At 43.4% G+C, this 22763-nt stretch overlaps 1 protein-coding gene across 4 annotated transcripts in view; it reads left to right on the top strand.

Annotated features, from left to right (window-relative positions):
• Positions 1-22763, top strand: part of APP (amyloid beta precursor protein) — a 248504-nt gene that overhangs the window by 208430 nt on the left and 17311 nt on the right. For all 4 annotated transcript variants that reach the window (XM_073668274.1, XM_073668273.1, XM_073668283.1 and 1 more), the window contains 5 exons: positions 1138-1271; positions 4622-4696; positions 7862-8020; positions 11345-11473; positions 15822-15921. In XM_073668274.1, coding sequence (XP_073524375.1) covers positions 1138-1271; positions 4622-4696; positions 7862-8020; positions 11345-11473; positions 15822-15921 — 597 coding nt within the window. The remainder of the gene's footprint in view (positions 1-1137; positions 1272-4621; positions 4697-7861; positions 8021-11344; positions 11474-15821; positions 15922-22763) is intronic.

The following is a 22763-nucleotide window of genomic DNA, read 5'->3' as shown; positions in this document are numbered from 1 at the left end:
CTATATAAAACATAACAAGTAAATCACTAATAACACACAATAATAATATTGACGAAAATGGTGGCCCGTGCTGGAAAAGTATCATAGTCTTTAGTAAGTGGGCAGCTCCTCACAATTATTCTCATTATTTATAAATCTCGAGCGTCACAAATGCTTAAAACCTATGAGATCAATGACCTTTTTATAACTGCAGTTTGGGACGTGTGTTAAATTAGGAACATAGGGGGGGGGACATGTGTGATTTTATTTTGTGTACTGTGCTATAGAATATGTTGATGATAGAGATAACAGAACAAGCTCACTGGCAGATTCTCAGTTAACTCATTCTGCAGCCAGCAATAGATATAGCAATAGTGCAATGCAGAGATTTTAAAAAGTCAAGCGTTGCAACATTTTTAATAAAACATTTTTGCAATTGATTTTAATGTCCTCAAATACATGTATTTATTAATATAGATGTGATAAAAAAGACACAGGCTAAAGGGTCTACACATCTTACACACTGTGTACGACAAAAAATCCTTAAAGGGATTGTCAACTTGATTCATTGTAACAAAACAAATCTCAATTTACTTACCCTGCTCAGGTCCAATGTGTTCTCTGACAATGCAATTCAATGTTCTCTGATTGGCTGCAGCGCTGTTATCGTTATGTCACAATCACAGGAGCAGCCCCAGAGACAGAACGCTAAAAGGAGACAACCCCTTAAATTTTTCTGTTCTTTGCTGTTGTGTAAATCAGTGATGTCATCTCTGGCAGTAATGAGGTCACTATTTAAGTAATATGCCAAAAGTTCCAAAAAAAAAAAGAATACAAGTAAACCGGACACGTCAGGAGCCCACAGGTCCCGAGAGGATGACTGCAGGTTAAGGATATCTGACTTTTTTGTGTGCAGTGGGAATGCTTTTTAGTATGTTTAACGGTAATGTATGTAGTGGTCCTGTATAACGCGTCTTCCCGTATTTTAACTGTTCCTGTATTAACCCTCTTCTGATTGAATCCCCACTAGCTGCTTCAGCAATCCTGCTAACCCTGTTTGCGAATGCTGAATGTCGTCATTCTAAGTAATGTTCCTCTCTATTTCTACTGATTTTTTAATCTTTTTTTTTTTCTTTCTCCCCTTAACAAAATGTCTAGTTCCCACTACTGCGGCCAGCACCCCTGATGCCGTTGACAAGTACCTAGAAAATCCTAATGATGAAAATGAGCATGATCGTTTCCAGAAAGCCAAAGAGCGTCTTGAAGGCAAACACCGGGAGAGAATGTCCGAGGTAATCCGTTAGGCAATGCTGTCCGTCACTTTGTCATATTTATATAGGAAAATACAATTTAAATGATTTAATTATGGCCCGCCCATAGATCTTAACATCTCATTTACATATTAAGAAAAATGTGGATTTCTCTGGAATAAGACATCAGATCACAGATATGAAGGTATCATTTCATTCAGCTTCCTATGACCTGCATGCCCAAATAGACGGCTTAGAAGGGGGATCCTACTGATAGATTCCCATTAACCCCCATGGCAAATTAGTTTTGTTGCAAAATGTACAGACTTTCTGCTGTCTGCAATAAACAAATCAAACAAGAACAATGTAAATAGCTGAACACAACCAATATAACAAGTGTTTCTTCAAAGTAACCAAATAATGCAGCTTTTACTGACTGCTACAGGCTCAGAATTATTCACTCCCTTCATAACAAGGGTCTTTAGTACGTAATGGAGCCCTCACTATTATGACCTGATGCAAATAACTATATACGACGAGACACCAGCTCTGGCAGCGATCCTGAGGAATCTTAGCCCTTTCTTAATGGTTAATCTCCTCTGTTTCATTAATATTCTTTGGTTTTCATACTGCAACCGCCTTCTTCAAATACCACAGACGTTTTTCTATGGGTTTCAAATCGTATGACTCTGACGACCACTGCAGAATCTAACTGGACATTTTCTGACACCAAGTATTTGTGAAATTCGAGCCACAGCCATGCTTCACTATTAGCGTCACCGAGCCACCACCATGCTTCACTGTAGGCATCACTGATCCACCACCATGCTTCACTGCAGGCATCACTGTGCCACTGCCATGCATCACTGTAGACCTAACAGAACTACCGTCATGCTTCACTTTAGGCATCACTGAACCACCGCAATGCTTCACTGTAGACCTAACAGAACTACCATCATGCTCCACTTTAGTCATCACTAAGCCAATGCCACGCTTCACTTTAGACATCACTGAGTCACCACCTTGCTTCACTGTATACCCTTGCTTCACTTTAGACATCACTTACTGTAGGCATCACTAAGCCACCACCTTGCTTCACTGTAGGCATCACTTTCTGTAGGCATCACTAAGCCACCACCTTGCTTCACTGTAGGCATCACTTACTGTAGGCATTACTGCGTCACCGCATTGCTTCACTGTAGACATCACCGAGCCCAACGCGTTGCTTCGCTGTAGGCATCAACGAACCACCATTATACTTCACTGTACGCATCATCGAGCCACCGTCATGCTTCGCTATTGGTATCACCGAGTGCCCATCATACTTCACTGAAAGTATCACCAAGTGCCTTTCATGCTTCACTGCAGGCATCACTGAGCCACCTCCATACTTCAATGTAGGCAGGTTGTTCTTTTCAGCGCATGCTTCATTCTACCCCCTCCAGACGTACTGCTGATCCTTAGGCAGTTTTGTTTCATTTCTCAATAGGTCGTAATCCCAAAGCTTCTGTGGCTCATGTGTATGGTTTTGAGCATATTGGAGGCAATTTTTTTTTTTTTTTTTTTTACTTTTTGGTCCGTAGAGTTGCATGTCTGACAGTTTGGGCACAAGGAGCCCTTCAGCACTTCTTATGTGGCTTACTATGCAAACTGTAACCTTGGTGTTTGCTGCCATCAAATTTTGTACTGCAGGCTTTATAGCTTGTACTGGTATAATATATGCATGTAAATGAAATAAGTTTCTTTAATAAACTGCACGTCCTCTTCCATCCTCTCTAGGTAGGTGCAGTATCTTTCTACCGGCAGAATGGACAGTGTGCTCCTCACCTCTCCCCTGCTCTGTATTCCTCCCGCATATCCACATTATTGCAGAATATGGCGGTGGAAACTGCAGATAAATATTTTGACCTATTTATAAATCATTCTCTCTAATAAATAACCACGGGGTAAATAACACTGTCTCTGGAACACCGCGTCCTACTTCATAAATAACGGAGACGCGGGGAAAATGAAGCCGTGTAATGTGTAGGATTAGCTTTCTGAATCTGCAGTGTATGGTCTGCAGGCCGGGCTTTATGTCATGTACAGATTTTACAGCTATTGCCTATAATTTAAGGTTGGGAACGTAGTTTGCTTGTTCTCCATTACAGACAGATCCGTGGGCAAGGACGTCTTCAGAGTCACCTTCTTCGTAAATGTTTCTGTAATATGTCGTTACTGGAAGTGGTGAGGAAGAGGACAAAATCTTAGGTAAAATGTGTCTGACGAGGCGATCACTTTGATCGCCCTGAGTTCCACTCGTGGAAGGCATGCCCAGCCTACAGCGGCCACTGCAGGGGAAATGTAGTATTACATGGTTGTCATCATTTAGATAAATTGGCCGTCCGTGTAATATCAGTGTGCCAGAAGAGTAGCCACTCATATAAAGTCATTCTTCGTTTTGGCAGTTTGGGGTAGGAGAGTTCCTGATTGGGAGGAAGCCCCTCTGTGATGTTCAAAAGCCCTAATGTGTGCCCTTCATGAGACAAACCCCTTTAAAGGGAATTTGTTTAAACTTCTTTGAAAATGAATTAAAATGTTATTAGTACTTCCAAAAGTTATATGTAATTGGATTGACTATTCTTACTATGTTCAAATATTTGTTCATCTAATTATGCTGGTTTTGCAGAGCCAAGATGTATAAATAGCTCATGTTTAATGCTCGTTAAGGTTGGAGGGGGAAAAACTGTGTTTCTCCAATGTTTGTCTGGTTGTTGTTGTTTTTTTCCTTTTTTTTGTTTTTTTTTCCTTTGTGTAAATCTTTATAAAAATCTATAAAAAACATTTGATTTAAAAAAAAAAAAAAAAAAAAAAAAAGGGAATTTGTTGCCAGGTTTTGCCACCTAATCTGAGAGCAGCGTAATATAGAGACAGAGTCCCTAATTCCATTTAAGTGTCACTTACTGGGCTGCTTGCTGTAGTTTTGATAAAATCACTGTTTTATCATCAGGAGATTATTAGAGAGTTGGTAAACCTGCTGCCATGTAGCCCTCCATATTCTTGAGCTCTGTATAACCCCGCCCCCACCACTGATTAGCAGCTTTCTGCCCATGTACACATAAAGCTTCCAATCAGTGGTGTGGGCGGGGTTATACAGAGCTCAACATTCTGAGCTATGCTAGATCTGCAGCAAGTAAAACAGTGATTGTATCAGAATGGCAGCAAGCAGCTCAATAAGTGATACATCCCTGGAGTCAGGGTCTCTGTCCCCACATTATGCTGCTCTCAGACAGGTTAGCTAAAACCTGGTGACGTTTTCCCTTTAAGCCTTGATACGCAATGCTTCTGTGCTTCTTTAATGGCTGTTCCAATGTGATGTTTCGTTTCATTCATAATTGGTTTTCTTTGTGCAGGTCATGAAAGAATGGGAAGAAGCCGAGCGTCAAGCCAAGAATCTTCCAAAAGCGGACAAGAAGGCTGTGATAGAGGTAATAAAGGACCTAGGACTTTTGGTTATTAGATTAGTGGCCATCCGCTACGAGGACTGATGCCTTTGAATTATCGATTCTTTGATGTTCCCAATTGCCTTTTGTCTTCTAAGACTCCGTAGCTGGGAACCTAATTTCATAGTGAAATATGGCCCATTATGACATGGGGGCACCATGGTTCTGACCACCTTTGCTTTATCTTAGCGTCCAACCATTTGTTGTACCACCTGTACATGAGCAGCCCCCCAAGTGGACTAATCAACATAACTGCTCTTTTAGAATTAGGTAGTACCGATCGTCTAAGTCGCAGGCACCATGCATGTAGGGAAGTGAGGAAGAAGTTCTGGGGCCAGTAATTATGGGGAAAATATAGCCGACCCTTTATAGAGTCATTGTGACTAATGCTTGTAGGGATCTATGGCAGTGGCTGAAATGTTTGAAGGGGTATTCCTATCTCGTACATTTGTGGCATATAATAAATGCAGGTCCCAACAATAAGACTCGCATCTATCTCGAGAATAGATGCGAGTCAACAAGAGAGATGGTGGGCGTTAGGGTCCTGTTCCCAAGATAGATGCACGTCCCATTGGTGACACCAGCATTTCCAAAATATTTATGGCATATCCCATGGACTTGATTGGGTCAGAAGGGAATAAGCTTTGTCAGATGTCCCTGGAACCAAGGATAGGACATGTTGAGCTTGATCATGCCTAATCCTTCTTCCCCCAATATTTGCATTGGCTTAATGTCCTTAAGATCTTTTATCTTACTATACATTTATGGAATGCTAGCATTAATCTGAATGGCCGCCATTGTACTAACATATTGTTAATTAAGGAAGCATCTTCACAGATGGTTAACCACAGACAGATCTGACATATAGTCCATATGGACCACTAACAAACCATGTCCTACAATAGGCCTGCTGGCCACTTGTACCTTTCTGCGTTGCCTCATCTGTCATAGCAATGGACAGGAATCATTAGCTGGAAACACTTGTGATGGATGTCACACACACTGATGGTCCTCTTGGGATTGACCTCATTAATTTCTGCATTTACGTAATTGCCGCAACCTCCTACGAAGACTACAAATATGCTGAAATAAGCATAATCCACATCAGTAAAATGTATTCCAATGCCAATCACAGAAGAAATCAATTTCTACCATGCTGAAATGTATCGTGGGAGTCAAAGGAGACCTGTCAAATGCGCAAAAATAAATGTAGCGTGCTCCAGACCACCCATCAACTGCACATTTATAAGTGCTCAATACCATGACCTAAAGAGGAACTTGGCTTTCTTCTTGATTTTGCATATTTAGCAGGCATTTGAATTGCCTGCAAATAGGCGGGGGCCTGAGTCTTGAGACCCCCATTGATCGCACAATAGTAGTATCATCGCACCCCTGAGTAGTGCGCAGATCGGCAGGCAGGAACGCACAGAGCAGGGTACTGATTCACTAGAAAGAATAGGCTGCAAAGCTGTGTGCGCTCTCAGACAGGAGCTTTGTGCTGCGCTGCACACTTCTCGAAAGTCCATTGCTTGATCGGTGAGGATTTCAAGACCTGAACCCACACCGGTGTCCAGACCATTCAAGTGAGTATGTTCTGTCCTAGTACGCTTGGGCCGAGCTCGGAGTATTTACAGCTGCTCGGTGATACGGTTGAATCGCTCCCGTGTGCATGATTTTCAACTGTTTGGCAGCTTTATTACATGTGAGGAATGTGTAAGAAATAGACATTCCTCACATGTAATAAAGCTGTCAAACAGTTGCAAATCATGCACACGGGAGCGATTTAACCATATCACGGAGCAGCTGTAAATACTCGGTGCTCGGCCCAAGCGTACTCGGACAGAACATACTCGCTCAACACTACTGGTATGTCTATACAGACCATCTGTATTTCCATGCACACAGAAAGATCGATTACTACAAACCTTCTGTGTTCTTAGAACATCATTGTTTTCGACAGCACATGTCCTGTTTGCACAGAACGATGCTCTGCTGAGTGATAATTTTTAAGCTTGCCTAAAAATAATTTCACCCAACGAACAACCGTTTTGCTCTCTGGTCAGGTGATTGTGTAAACAGTTTGATAATCGTGAACGATTGTTCCTAGTAGCGCTTACTTTCCGATTATTGGCAAATGTAAATGGCGCTAACTCTTCATGTAGACAACTCATTTATTGATGTTTTCCTGACCATTGATTGCAACATTCATTGCAGCTACCAGAATCTATACAGATACAGCAGGGAGTAGGTATCTGCCAACTGGAAGGCCTCCCCCAAGGACAATTTTTAAAATAAAGAATAAATAGCAGCATTAAAAAAACATCTAAATAATAAAACACTTTCTCATATTGAAACTTATTTTAAGTACATGAGACATCCCCATGAAGTTTTCCGGTGATGATTTACAAAACAATACTTGCAGGAGTGGGAAAAGAAGAGACAGAGGAGGGCAGTCATGGCCCAGAGGGTCTTATAAGGCTGCACAATATTATTCATCAATGACATTAGTAAGACTATAGGTTGTAGCAAACTCTGGGGTTTTTTTTTTTTTTTTCAGAAAATGTATGGTCACCATAAACCTTTTCAGCTATTCTTCTCAGCGTAGTCTTTGTGTTTCACTTTTTAGTAAACTTAAAATGGATTTGTTTGCATTACTACCTCCTGGAGTAATGAGGGGTCTTTCATCAGTATTCCCTCTAAAATGGAGACGGGTAAAACACACACTAACGAGGATCTCAATAATAGCGTTCCCAGTACACAGGGTTGGGATTTTTTTAATTTCCAGAGTGCATAGCTTAGAATATGCTCATTAACTTTCCCAGAATGTCCGGGACGCTCTCGGAAAAGTGGAGAATTCCAGGAAGACATGGCAAGTCCCCCGGTTGCTGTACAAGCCTCTCGTAAGACAGCACTTCCCCAGTGTTTCCTTTGCCGTGACGGCAGGATCCTTCATCATTGATTTATGTTTAGTCCATCTTTATGCAAATAAATGGTATCTACAAGTTACGATTCCCCAACCACCTCGAGCAGATTTTATGAAAGTTGGCGGACCTAGAGGGAACGGTAGACGTGAGGTTTGGTAGTTAGTTGGTGCGTATCCTTTGGCTCGATCCATCTGTTAATTCATGTACCGTTTGCTGTGCTTTGCAGCGTTTCCAGGAGAAGGTGGAATCGCTGGAACAAGAGGCAGCCAACGAGAGGCAGAAGCTGGTTGAAACTCACATGGTTCGAGTGGAGGCCATATTGAATGATCGTCGACGAGTAGCCTTGGAGAATTATATCACTGCTCTACAGTCTGATCCACCAAGGGTAAGAGATGAACAGTTTCTTAAGTGTAACACACAGAAGTTGTACTTGTTGCTGTTGTTGGGTTAGTTTTGCAGTACTGTATAGAGTATTAATGTTTTTTTAAGCTCCAAAATTTTCACTTTTGCATAGAAAACTTATTGAGATATTCAATGTTCTTCAGCGAAGTAACACCAACTCAAAATATCACACGAGATGTCCTATAGGGCTATGATCAGAGGAAAGCCTGACTGTGCAAGAAGCCACTAATGACATGGAGTGCACCCACTGGGAACACACCACAGGTGGGAAACCGGACCTACAATAGTCCTCCATTAATAGTTCTGGTACTAGAGTCATGTCCTTCTGAAGCTGGAGAAGACCATTATGGCATTCAACTAAATCAGTGAGAACTTGATTTGGGAAAATTATTTTTTTCTAACCTTTGTAATTTCATAACGTGATAGATGGATTATGTCTATAAGGAAATTCCATTGGTTACAGGGTCCTTTCATAAGTATGGGTTTCTCCTTGTTATCTCAAGAAAGAAAGGCCCTCACCATTGATGACGATGAAGTGGTCCTCCACCCATCGGGAAGAAAAAATATATGGATGTTTTGTCTCTTAACTTCAGTTCTTCACTCAGCTGCAGATTCTTCTTAAATAAGTTTCTCCCATTGACATATTTTAATGTGCGTATCATGTTCGTTTACGTCATACTAGTATTGAGACTTGTTCACAAGCTACGGTTCTTCCACTTTTTTTTTCTTTTTAAGGGTAAAAAAAAAAAAAAGCGCTGCACTTGTCATTCACTTTGCAGGTGCTGTAATTTCTGAAGTCTCGCTCACGTGCTGCTTAATTTTTCTTTACGGATTTGAACCATCAAAACATTTTTTCAAATTTGTATCATGTCAATTCTTTTAGCGTTTTTTGCAGCATTTCACCCATTCAAATGAATGTGGGAAAAAAACGCAAGTAAAAGCACGTCAGAAACTCGTACATTTTATGCAGCTTTATTCCTGCCAAAACGCTGGTGCTGAAAAATCTGCCAGAAATACTCTTATGTGTGCACATAACCTTTGAGACCAATGTGTAGAAAGCCAAGATACTTCAAGTGCGCTGCTGATTCACAAACGGATAGGAAGATAAAAATGTTTTGAGGTGGTTTATTGTCAACGCGTTTCAGAGTCAAATCAGAGTCTCCTTCCTCAGGACAACCACATGTGATTTGTTTCAACCTTAGAGACCTGATATACTTTGAACATGTATGGGTTACCGACTAATCCTGGGCGACACAATTAACATTGGGCACTGAGATGCTATAAAAGTATCCTTGAGTAGTAGCATTTTCTTGGAACCCATTTATAGAATATAAGAGACCAAGAACTGATCTTAGACCCCCATTTAAGTTCTCTTATTGGTAAACCTACTTTTGCGAGCCTCTGGCTTGGTTGGAAGATTTCTGTGTTGATTTTTTGCTTATGGAATATTGGTAAAGTAATTACCACTGGACCTCGAGGGAAGTCGCTATATGGGGTACAGATCATGTAGCAGTTCCGACAAGTCCTAGAGCCTGAGGAAGCCCAAAGTCCCTACTACCACTGAAGTGGAATCTGTCCTCAAGTTTTTGCTATTTAATCTAAGAGCAGCATAACGTAGGGGCAAAGAGTCTGATTCCAAGGATGTGTCACTTGCTCAACAGCTTTCTGCAGTATCAATCAGTGTTTTATCACCAGCAGATTATCACTGCAGGACTAGGTGTCACGTGCCAGGCAGTCCAGCTAATCTGTAACCCCGCCTTCACCACTGATTGGCACTTTGCTAACAATGTACACAGGAAGCAGCCAATCAGTGGTGTGGGCTGAGTTATACATGGCTCAACATTCTGACCACTCACTACACCGAGCAGCCCAGTAAGTGACATATCGCTGGAATCAGGGCCTTTGCCCCTACATCATGCTGCTCTCAGAATCCATTTCAAAAACTTGGTGTCGGATTCCCTTTAAGGAGACATACATATCATAAATGGCACATGGTAAGCAACAGTTTGGTTTCAGATTTTGTGTTGGGGGGCCCTTTCGCCTCTAGGATCATCGTTTTTTTTGCGGCAATGACCAAGTTAGCAATAGAGTCACCTTTTTTTCTAAACCTTCGGATCTTTCTTTTTACGGTTCTTTGTTTTTAACCGCAGACGGAACATCCATAACAGTCGGATGTGTGTGTTCTAGACCCTCCGTATAATTCGGCTGTCACTTGCGCGTATGATTATATTACTTAGTTCCACCTGGACACATTAACTTGAGAATCTGTTCGCATGGATGATAAAACTCAGAGGGATTACTGAGTGAACTCTGCAAAGAAAACAAATTTATTGAAGAAGATGGGAAGTAAAGTTAAAGTGGGTCAGAGATTAGCATAATTAAAAAATCTAACGATGTTTGTTTGATGTCATGAATATACCTTGGGCGCCAGATAAAGCGGAGCGAGGAGACTTCCTGATTTCCTGCAAATCTCTCTCTTTTTTTCACCATGGAAAGAATTTTTTGCATTATTTTATGAAAACCCAGAAAAAAGGATTTTTTTTTTAAACCGATTTTTATATCTAACCTCTTCCTAGATCTCCGGATTTCTGTGCATTTATTTTTAAGGTGTGATTGTACTTATCGGGTCGAGCTCTGTTATCACAGCCAGCTTTCTTAGAGATATTGGAGAAACCTGGACATTTTCCAATTAAATACTTCAATCAATACTGGATAGTGAGGCCAGAAACCCCGGTGACACAATCAATAGGATTTCCTCATTCTGACAGACAGCATGATTTATTTGAAAGGTCTCCAGAGTGTTATCAATGTGTCCTAAAGTCAACCTTTCTGCAGCAAATGCATATATCCTAACATTTACAGATGAAAAACGGAAACTAGTAAATGTAGCATGCGCATAAACCTAGCCAAAACCCCACCCCTGAGTATGCTGGCCACACCTCCAGGGGAGGGATGAAGAAGCCCAAACCACGCCCATCTGACCAACCTGATTTACCATACAGTGCAGGATAACTTCAAAAGGTTTTTGGTGGGTCTACAGGGGACGTCAGGGGGTTATATAAACATTTATGGAATGCAGCACAAGGTGATAGTTTTAGTTGCTATTATGACAAAACTAGTGACAGGTTCCCTTTTAATCCACATTGTTATCCATTAGTTTATATTGTTAATTTTTGCAATATTTTTGTTGTTTTCACTCTTGGCCTTCTCTGCCAACTTAGTGTAATTTAGGCTTTTTTTAACTATTGCTATGAATCCATCTGTGCACTGAGTTGTCAGATCTTCAGCGTCTTGTCGTTTCTTACAGCCCCGCCATGTGTTTAATATGCTGAAGAAGTACGTACGTGCCGAGCAGAAGGACAGACAGCACACTCTCAAACACTTCGAGCATGTCCGCATGGTAGATCCCAAGAAGGCTGCTCAGATTCGATCTCAGGTAACTTAATTTACAATAAGATCTTGTTCAGAACCTTAAAAAAAAAAAAAACAAGGAGAAAGGGTATAAATGGATGAAGGACATGACTTGTCCAATAGTTGTCAAGACACCATTGAAGAACCTAGATACACAACTGTTAGATTTAGATTGGATCAGTGGTTTTAATCTAATGACTAAGGATTTTGGGTCTACTCCAATTAATGGATTTATCAAATTTGAACTTTTTGGTTAGTCTTCAATAACAGGGGCATACATATAGGAACCAACTTTTGATCCTGGTTACCACCACCATATATTCGACCACCCAAAACAAGACGACCTGATGCTTGTTGTCTTCCATCCCCTGTCCATCTCCTTTTCAAGTTCTCACCACCCAGTAGAGTAAAGGAAGAGGCCAACTAGGGGTGGGCGCCCTGTTTCCAGCATCACGGAAGTAGCCACATCTTCTGCCTCTATAGTATATCAAATTGTGAGCGATTGCAGGCAATACTTTAATTCCTTAAAGGCCATGCTTACTTTGGTTGGCTCTACTTTGGTTAAATGGGTTGTCCAGCATGGCCTAAACATTAATCAAGCATACTCTCTTTGACGACGTCACAGCTTCTAATCCTAACCAGCCAGACATTTAGAGTTGTCAATCCAAGAGAAATACACTATTAACTTTGTGTTGACTTGTAAATGTATATGCATTGCTGTGGCTGGTCAAGGAGGACATACTATTATGTGTATAAAACTGAATGTTGACTTCTCTTTGTTTGGAAACAATGATGTTTGTTAATATGATAATGACATATTGTACTAAGACAGCTAGATGTTAATTTAAAGAGCAGGATGGTTACAGTCTATGCAAGTTGATTAAATGCTCAAACAATGAGTCATGAACCCCTTCCATCTTCATCCCCGACCCTTGACCTGTGAATGATGACCTTACACAGATGTAAATATAAACAGGGATGTCTGTAGTACTGAAGGCAGAATCAAGGAGAATCAGAAAGACTTTACAAGAGGAAGGAAAGACATCCTTCAGGACAGTAGATGGATTAGTAGTGGATTCTATATGATTCCGGCCTAAGGGTATATGGCACTGACTGGAAAGATAGTGATCTGTTCCACTGACCATCAGAGGGCCCATGGATACATTTTGGGGAGACCAGGTTGGGACAATGAAGTCACCTGGCCCCATGGATATGTTATTTGGGGTTGCCGGGTGGGACCCTCTGGTTGCCTGGAACCCATGGAGACATTCGGAGAAGCCAGATTGGGACCAGCCGTGTCTTCACACTCTCCTGTCAATCTTCCGTCATAATCTTGCCTGGTTTTCCCGCCAGTCTTCTTGCGTTCTCTTCCGGTGGGGTGGGCATGTGATCGATGCAGCCAGTCAATGATTGGCTGAAGCTGTCTGATATCCATGTGCCTAAAATAGGATGTACATGGCTGGTACAACATGTGGTAAGGCTGGGTTCACATTTATACAGTGCATTCTGTATATTCCTGTACTGCGAAAAACAAAAGTAGAAATATATGGGGATGTACCCATAGACTAAAATGGGCGAGACGTAGTAAAAAAAAAAAACCTGTTCTTTTCATTACCCTCTGTTGGGTTTGTCTTATTGTGTAGATGGATGTATTATACAGTTGAGTCAAAACTTGCAGACGTAGGTGGATGTATGGCACCTGTTAGCATATAGTTTTAAGATATACATCCGACGCATATGCAAGAAGTCTGCAGACGTACAAATGTGAACCTAGCCTTACAGCGTTTTTGTGCAGTTAGTGATTGCTGCATATTGTTTGATTGATATAAGCTCCATTGTGGGGATTTAGATCATGAGGATGGATGAAGCTCTTCTCTCATGTATTTCCTCAGCCCTGCGGTAGGAAACGCAGATCCAGCCGTATACATCATTCAGAATCTGCAGAAACGCCAGACTTGTAGGATAGATGCAAAAATCTGCAGAGTAGATCTAAAGACGTCTGGTAAAGGGATGAGTCAGACGCTTCTGCGCCTCTGGTGCAATCAGACTGCAGGTACCGCAGGCTTTATTTTGGCTAGAAAACGGATTTCCAGGCGTCGTAAACTTAACTTGGTCAGCAGAAGAGTTAACTGGAGGCGAGATGATGGACCTAGTAGATCATTGTAGCGCTAATGTGTTATTGATCTATGGCTGACAGATTTATGCATCGGAAAACCGATGACTATTGTGGTGCGAGGAAAGAAGAAAAAAAAATAAAAGCTTCTGATATATTTGGATATCCAGGCAGTTTGCAGATTTAGTGTAGATGCTGTGTGTGCTGCTAATCTCTGCATCTTGTGGCCTATTAGCATTCCCATTTCTTGGTGGACCCTTTTTTATTAATCCATTAAGCAAGAATAGCAGCTAAGGGATATTCCGAGGAGACCGCGCTTTCAGCCTCCTTGCAGATTGTGCAGAGATGGCAGCAGGGCTGTAAGATTGCAGGGGTGGGTGTCTCCTGCTATTCAGTTTTGCTAACCAGCTGTGCTACCGAATTTTCTGGCCAAGATCATGCCACTGTACCTAATGTTGCAAGAATAGTGATTTCTACGGTTCCCCGGACCCCCACTGTCCAAGCGATGGACCCCTGCTACTGGAAAAAAGTGGGCCTTTTCTTCTCCGTTCATGTCACAGTGGGAGGATGTTCATTTACATTGAGTTTCTAAGCCTCTTCTTTGGTCCATACAATTTACCAAAAGCCTTCAAAAAAGTTCGGGTTTGCAAATTGCATGCTAAAAAAAAAAATAGCTTTACAGATTTATTTCTATCTTTTTGTATTTTTGTGAAAGAATAAGTCTTTTTGCTCTTCCCGCTCCTGTAAGCCTGGACCCTCCTCGATTATAGCTGTAGATCTGTAGCCACAACTATGCCTTCCTGTTCACACCAAAGTCACCGAGTGTCAAAGAGAATAACCAATTAGTAAAATGTAAGATTTAAAAAATTTTGTATCTGGGTTAAACATATTTTAGAAATCTCTTTTAAATCCTTTTTGGGATAATAAAAAATAATGTTAATTTAAAAGGGGATCTGTCATCCCTAATATACAAATGAAATGACTTAACCCCTATATAAATCTTACTTGTGGTACAGATTTTACCTAATTTTTTTAATGTAAAACCAGTTTTATTATATATGTAAATAAATGAGGGGGCTTCGGTGCACCCTTGGCGTGGCCAAATGCTCAGTGTTCCATTCCGCCTCCTCAATTTGCATCCTTCGCCCCTCCCATTGTGATGATTGAGGATCCCTGCCTGTATCCTCAGCCCTGCACACACTAACAGTGAAGGAACTGGGAGCTCACACAGTGTCAGTGTGCAGGCGCCCTTGGATCTTAATCTTGTTTGCAGCGGTTGCTCGCTGCACATAGGATCACACCGCAGCAGGCGGCCGATGATGACAGGAGAGGAGATGAGAGCGTTTTGTGACATTGCAGAAGCCTAGCGCTCACAGTGTAGGAGCGCGCTCACAGCCCCTCTCCCATAAGAATTGGCCGCCTTCTGCTGTGCGATCCTCTGTGCAGTGATCGGCCGCCGAGTACAGGACAGATTATTTAGCCTCATAATAAGCTGGACACTTCCTGTTCTGACTTTTCTACTGTCTCATTATCATCACAGACAGAATTGCAATGACACCTATATATTATAATTGCAATGACACCTATAATTGCAATAACACGTCTATAGTAAATAACACAAGATCAACCATTCACAATAGGTGATGTCACAGCTCACCTCCTCCTCATGTACAATGACTGATAACCTCTATATACAGTAGATAACACAGGATCAACCATTCACAATAGGTGATGTCACAGCTCACCTCCTCCTCATGTACAATGACTGATAACACCTCTATATACAGTAGATAACACAGGATCAACCATTCACAACAGGTGATGTCACAGCTCACCACCTCCTCATGTACAATGACTTCATAACACCTCTATGTATAGTAGATAACACTGGATCCACCATTCACAATAGGTGATGTCACAGCTCACCTCCTCCTCATGTACAATGACTGATAACACCTCTATATACAGTAGATAACAGGAGCCACCATTCACAATAGGTGATGTCACAGCTTACCTCCTCCTCCTCCTGTACAATGACTGATAACACCTCTATATACAGTAGATAACAGGATCCACCAGTCACAGTAGGTGATGTCACAGCTCACCACCTCCTCGTCCTGTACAATGACCTCTGCACAAATGACAGAGCATGCCCACAACACTTTCCAGAAATGAGGTCAGTAGCTCAGGCATCATAATAAATGGACATACTGTAAAATGTGTATGTGACGAAACCCTTGCGTATGTGTGACCTCTTTAGGTGATGACCCACCTCCGCGTGATTAATGAGAGGATGAACCAGAGCTTTTCTCTCCTGTACAAAGTACCAGCTGTGGCCGAGGAGATCCAGGATGAAGTTGGTAAGCAGATTTAGTCTTTTTCTATCCAATTGACTTGAGAATATTTATCCAATTTTGTCACTAAATTACCTGTTTACTTGAAAAATGATTTATGATGTGAAGCTTGTATTGTGTATATACCAATAGTACAATATTATATACGATCACTAAGAGTCTCCTTGCAAGGATCCCTAACAGTCAGTTTATATCCCATTGTCCCAGATTTGCACTGCTGATGGCATGCCACCTCTGCTGACGTGCCAACCCTACTTGTGCATTGGAAAGTGCTATTTTTCAACCCAAAATGCTATTTGCATATAACCTATGAATGAAGTAAGGACACTGCGTTATCCCGCAGACCTTCAATCACAGTAAATGATGGATAATGGCCGTGCAGTGTTGACTGAATGCACCTATCTCACATTTGACAAGTCTGTAATTATTTGCATGCATTTAGCAAACTTTGCACTATCCAGGCTTTTTTCATATTTATTTTCTTTTGAAAACTAAGAGGCCTCCCGGAGCGGAGATCTGACGTCCTGACAACTTTACTATCCACCAGCTGCATAGCAATTGGACGGTCCCAACTTAACATCACATCTTTGCTTAGAAGTCTGTCAAACCAACGCCCTTAACATAATGGGACTTAAAAGGGTTCTCCAGTGGAAAGATCTCACTTATCCACAGAACTGGTGATCTCTTTTTGATCGGGGGGGGGGGGCGCTGACTGCTGGGGAGAAAGGAGGGTGACGAACGCAAGACCACTCTGTTTCAAAGCAGGAGAGAGACAGGTGAAAACCACCGCTTGGAGCTGGAATGGAGTGAGATCTCTAATCGACACCAAAGAAGGGGGATTGAAGGGCATCCTAGACAAGATTGAGGTCTTCCAGATCCAGGAGGGCTAATACGGTGGGCCCAAGTTCACCCTGCCCTGACGGAAAGTCCTGACATATGTCCAACAACTCAAAGTATGCTGGACAAGGATAGCCAAGGCAGGAACCTGGATAAGACCGTAGGAGTGCTGCCGATAGATTTTCACCTATGGAAAAAAGGCCTTTCACATGAAATGGTAGACACTAAGCTAAAATTGAATAGCGGGGTGTCAGGTGCAGGCTGTTGGGGAGGAGCTGAGTTTTTTCCCAAGATTTATTCTACGGCCCCACTATCAGTATTTTTCCTCAGTATTTGTAAGCCTAAACCAGGTGAGGAGCAATCAGAAAAAAAAGGTATAATAGAAATGCACCAATTCTGCATTTTTGACCTAGTCCTGGTTTTGGCTTACAAATACTGAGAAAAATACTGACCAAATACTGATAGTGGGGCCTTAGAGTCAGCTCCCAAGTGGCAGCATATTACCCATGGCTCCTGTGTCCCCCCAATGAAGCGCCCGAGAAAATTAATTTATAACTAAATTTGGACATGTCCATGTTCTTCATAGTTTAGGGTGAGCATGTGGTGGACTTCCAGAGAGGAAATGGTATTGTGGCTCCCAGGAAGGAATCTTCATGCTCGTGAATTTCAGTCCGTGGATAATATTCTCAGAATAATTGCATCTATTGTATAATTATATTCTGGAGAATTGTTCTTTTAGTACAGTCAGGTAATTTTCCTTGTCAGGTAATGTGCTACATTGCCCAAGAGCTCAGGGCCAATGAGTTTTATGTAGAACGAGTCAATTGACCCCGTGCTTCATGTTTGGAACATTTTTCCCCTCCGGCTCCTGTACCCAACGTTATTTAGTTTTTATTACGTATCTTAGTGTAATATCATGGGCATTTTGTGGCTGCAGAGCCTCCTCTATACATCTTGTGTCATTTACTTGTGTACATTTAGATGTGATTAGGCCTCACGCTGCTTTTCCCGGCCTGTGTTCTTTATTAGAGTTTCATGACTCATTACAAGCTCCTGGATCTGCTGAGACTCCGTGGGGTTTCCTGCTGGAAAAAAAAATTCATTTACCAGAGCAAATCTGCACTCGCAGCTTCTCTGCGGCTCTCATTAATGTACACCGAGTCCAGGAAAATTAGCTATTGAGCTTTCTCAGAAATGAGTGACAGTAGTGTCTTTGTTTTGGTCTTAAAGGATATGGATGCTTTAGGCAATTTTTTTTTTTATCGTAAAAAATTTGCACCATTTGACTTCTACAGGTTCTTTTATTTCCTTGCACATTGCTGGTTATGAATAACTAAGAATCCTTCAGTGACCCCCATTCCGATGAGGAGTTTGTATTCTTTATCCATCTTTTTCTAAACTCATCCCTATTGGGTTATGACTAGGGATGAGCGAGTGTACTCGTTACTATTCGGTACTCGCCGAATAGTACGGTACTCGGGCTACTCGTTTCTCCGCGAGTTTCCTTGTGATTACTCGCTAGGAGTAACGAGTATAATGTAAGTCAATGGGAAATGCGAGTAAGCCGCATGATTGTTTAAAAACCGGCAGTAAAAAGCCACCGGCTTTTAAACAATCACTCAGCCCCATACTGCTTCCCCGCAGCCTCCCATCCCGATCCTCCACTCCCCCCCGCCGCCTCCCATCCCGATCCTAAATTAGGACCGGGCGGGGAGCACAGCACCAGGGAGTCGGGAGCGAAGGACCCGGGTGGGGAAGCCGGCAGTGAAAAGACTTCACCGCCGGCTTTCCCGTTCGGTGCTGCGCTCCCCGCTCCCTGATGTACGCTCCCCGCTCCCTGATGCTTCGCTCCTCGCCCAGTCCTAACTTAGGATCGGGATGGGAAGCGGCGGGGGGAGCGCAGCCCCGAATGGGAAAGCCGGCGGTGAAGTCTTTTCACTGCCAGCTTTCCCGCCGGTTATTTAAAATGAACAGCTGAGGTATCAGGTGATGCTGATCAGCTGTTCATTTGAAGTAGCCGCGGTGCCCTCAGAGGGTTCACGTGAGTTCATGCTTGACTGCATTGCATGAACTCGCATGAACTTTCCCACGGCCGCACAGCTCAGCTACATCTCTGGTAGAGAATCTCTACCAAGGATGTAGCTGAGCTAAAGAAGAAGACTACATTGGACTACCTCGAACTGAAGATAATTTTTTTAATAAAGATGGAGTCTCTAAGTGTTTTTTTGTTTTATTTCTAATAAAATATTTTTTTCTATGTGTTGTGTTTTTTTTAAATACTTTACTAGAAATTCATGGCAGTCATGTCTAATATTGGTGTGACCCCCAGAATTTCGGGCTTAGGGCCAGCGGATAATATGTAGCTGGCCCTAACCCCTTTATTACCCAGTGAGCCACAGCACGAGGGCCCTGGATGAGTTGGGTACAGCGCCAGAAAATGGCGCTTCTATGAGCGCGCCATTTTCCGGGGTGGCTGCGGACTGCAATTCACAGCGGGGGGCAGAAAGCTTGGGCCTCCCTGCGCTGTGGATTCCAGCCCCCAGCTGCTTAGTTGTACCTGGCTGGACACAAAAATAGGGAGAAGCCCCACGTATTTTTTTTTTTTAATTATTTCATGAAATTCATGAAATAATAAAAAAAAGGGCTTCCCTATATTGTTGTGTCCGGCCAGGTACAAATAGGCAGCTGGGGGTTGGGGGCAGCCCGTTCCTGGATGCTGTACCTGGCTGGCAAATGACGTCACCGCTTGAGCAGGAGAATTCTCCCACGCTGGGATGACATTGAGATGGCAGGCTGGGATGGTAGCAGAACGCTGCCATCCAGCTTGTCATCCTTCAGAGACACTGAGGAGCGCAGGCATTGACGTCACCACATGTGCAAGAGAATTCTCCCACGCTGTTAGTGACGTGCATGAGGTGAGCTGAGTTCATTGGTCACAGCCAGACACTGAGGAGCTTCACTGAGGAGCTTCTCAGTGTCTGCGGCATGGCAAGCTGGATGGCAGCTTTCTGCTGCGATCCAGCCTGTCATGTCAATGTAGCAGAGCTGAAGCCGTCCTGGAACCATGGAAAGGTAAGGATGATGTTGCTTTATTATTTTACTTTTATTGCAGAAGACATTGGCTTCAGCTGGAATGGGCGATACGGTAAGTAGAGTTTCATTTAGAATATTAAAGGAATCCTGTCTTTATTTCAAATAAAATATTTTATTCTGGGTGTGGGTGTTTTTATTTTACATTTTACTTACACTATGGGGTTAGTAATGGGGGCGACTTATAGACGCCTCTCCATTACTAACCTGGGCTTGATGTCAGCTGGCATTATAAGCTGACATCAACCCCAACCCTATTACCCCACTGCCACCGCTACAGGGCAGTGGGAAGAGCGAGGCTAAGTGCCAGAATTGGCGCATCCTATGGATGCGCCATTTCTGGGGAGGCTGAGGGCTGGTGTTTCTAGCCTGGGAGGGGGCCAATATTCATGGCACCCTTCCTGGGCTATTAATATCAGCCCCCAGCTGTCTGCCTAGCCTTTGCTAGCTATTAAAATAGGGGGGACCCCACGTAATTTTTTTTTTGGGTCCCCCATTTTAATAGCTAGTAAAGGCTAGGTATTCAGCTGGGGGCTGATATTAGTAGCCTGGGAAGCTCCGTGGGTATTACCTTCCTGCGCTCCTCGCTCCCTGATGTGCGCTCCCCGCTCCCCCCGCCGCCTCCCATCCCTATCCTAAGTTAGGACCGGGCGGGGAGCGTACACCAGGGAGCGGGAAGCGCAGCACCGAACGGGAAAGCCGGTGGTGAAGTCTTTTCACTGCCGGCTTCCGCTCCCTGGTGCTGCGCTCCCCGCCCGGTCCTAACTTAGGATCTGGATGGGAGGCGGCAGGGGGAGCGGAGGATTGGGATGGGAGGCTGTGGGGCTTTTTACCCCCGGCTTTTAAACAATCATGCGGCTTACTCGCATTTCCCATTGACTTGCATTGGACTCGTAACGAGTACCCGAGTATTGGGACCTACTCGTTACGAGTATAGCGAGTCCGATTACTTCACTACTCGCTCATCCCTAGTTATGACCACATAAAAGTTCATCTGAATTTTGATTTAGTCACAAATCACCTTAGAGGAGCTCAGAAAATGTAAACCTGTTATTGACAGGTCTCTCTTTTGAGTGTAGATAGGGAAATACCTGTCAAGTGACCTTCTCCGGGGCACTGGTAATGGGCTGTGCTGGACTAGTCTCATCTAATGTCAAGTCACCTTCTCCAGCTCTGGTAATGGGCAGCACTGGACTAGTCCCTTATCCTGTCAAGTCATCTTTTCCAGCACTGGACTAGTCTCTTTTCCTGTCAAGTCATCTTCTCCGGCGCTGTTAATGGGCTGTGCTGGACTAGTCTCATCTTCTATCAAGTCATCTTCTCCGGCGCTGTTAATGGGCAGCACTGAACTACTCTCTTCTCCTGTCAAGTCATCTTTTCCGGTGCTGGACTAGTCTCTTCTCCTGTCAAGTCATCTTCTCCGGTGCTGGTAATGGGCTGTGCTGGACTAGTCTCTTCTCCTTTCAAGTCATCTATTCCGGTGCTGGACTAGTCTCTTCTCCTGTCAAATCATCTTCTCCGGTGCTGGTAATGGGCTGTGCTGGACTAGTCTCTTCTCCTTTCAAGTCATCTATTCCGGTGCTGGACTAGTCTCTTCTCCTGTCAAGTCATCTTTTCCGGCGCTGGATTAGTCTCTTCTCCTGTCAAGTCATCTTTTCCGGCGCTAGACTTGTCTCATCTCCTGTCAAGTCATCTTCTCCGGTGCTGGTAATGGGCTGTGCTGGACTAGTCTCTTCTCCTGTCAAGTCATCTTTTCCGGTGCTGGACTAGTCTCTTCTCCTGTCAAGTCATCTTTTCCGGCGCTGGATTAGTCTCTTCTCCTGTCAAGTCATCTTTTCCGGCGCTAGACTTGTCTCATCTCCTGTCAAGTCATCTTCTCCGGTGCTGGTAATGGGCTGTGCTGGACTAGTCTCTTCTCCTGTCAAGTCATCTTTTCCGGTGCTGGACTAGTCTCTTCTCCTGTCCAGTCATCTTCTCCGGCGCTGTTAATGGGCTGTGCTGGACTAGTCTCTTCTCCTTTCAAGTCATCTATTCCGGCGCTGGACTAGTCTCTTTTCCTGTCAAGGCATCTTTTCTGATGCTGGACTAGTCTCATCTCCTGTCAAGTCATCTTCTCCGGCTCTGGTAATGGGCAGCGCTGGACTACTCTCTTCTCCTGTCAAGTCATCTTTTCCGGTGCTGGGCTACTCTCTTCTGTCAAGTCATCTCCGGCGCTGGACTAGTCTCTTCTCCTGTCAAGGCATCTTTTCTGACGCTGGACTAGTCTCATCTCCTGTCAAGTCATCTTCTCTGGCGCTGGTAAAGGGCAGCGCTGGACTAGTCTCTTCTCCTGTCAAGGCATCTTTTCTGGTGCTGGACTAGTCTCTTCTCCTGTCAAGGCATCTTTTCTGATGCTGGACTAGTCTCATCTCCTGTCAAGTCATCTTTTCCGGCACAGGTAAGGGGCTGCGCTGGACTAGTCTCATCTCCTGTCATGTCATCTTCTCCGGTGCTGGTAAGGGGCGGCACTGGACTAGTCTCATCTCCTGTCATGTCATCTTTTCCGGCACAGGTAAGGGGCTGCGCTGGACTAGTCTCATCTCCTGTCATGTCATCTTCTCCGGCGCTGGACTAGTCTCATCTCTGACTATGGTACCCGCTGGCTCCTCAAAGTATATAATCTCTGAAATGCCTGGAACATTCCTGAGAATAACATATCTGGCTGCAATTCTTGCTGTCCCTAGTTTTGGCAGTGTGAATCGCCTGTCACTTTCAATTTAAAGATGTTTGCCCATCTTGGATATTTATGGTGTATGCACTGGATTTGCCATAAATGTCTAATAGTTGAGGTTTCCTCCGCTTGAAACGTCTCCTATTGACAAAATATGGGAGTTCCCTGACTCTCATGTCTCCTGGAAATGTGGTGACATTTTGGCACAAAG

This window comes from Phyllobates terribilis, unplaced genomic scaffold, assembly GCF_046119375.1.
Source record: "Phyllobates terribilis strain yellow unplaced genomic scaffold, ASM4611937v1 Scaffold_2__4_contigs__length_985480577, whole genome shotgun sequence".
In the NCBI taxonomy this organism is placed as follows: Eukaryota; Metazoa; Chordata; class Amphibia; order Anura; family Dendrobatidae; genus Phyllobates; species Phyllobates terribilis.
This window is presented reverse-complemented; position numbering and strand designations above follow the sequence as displayed.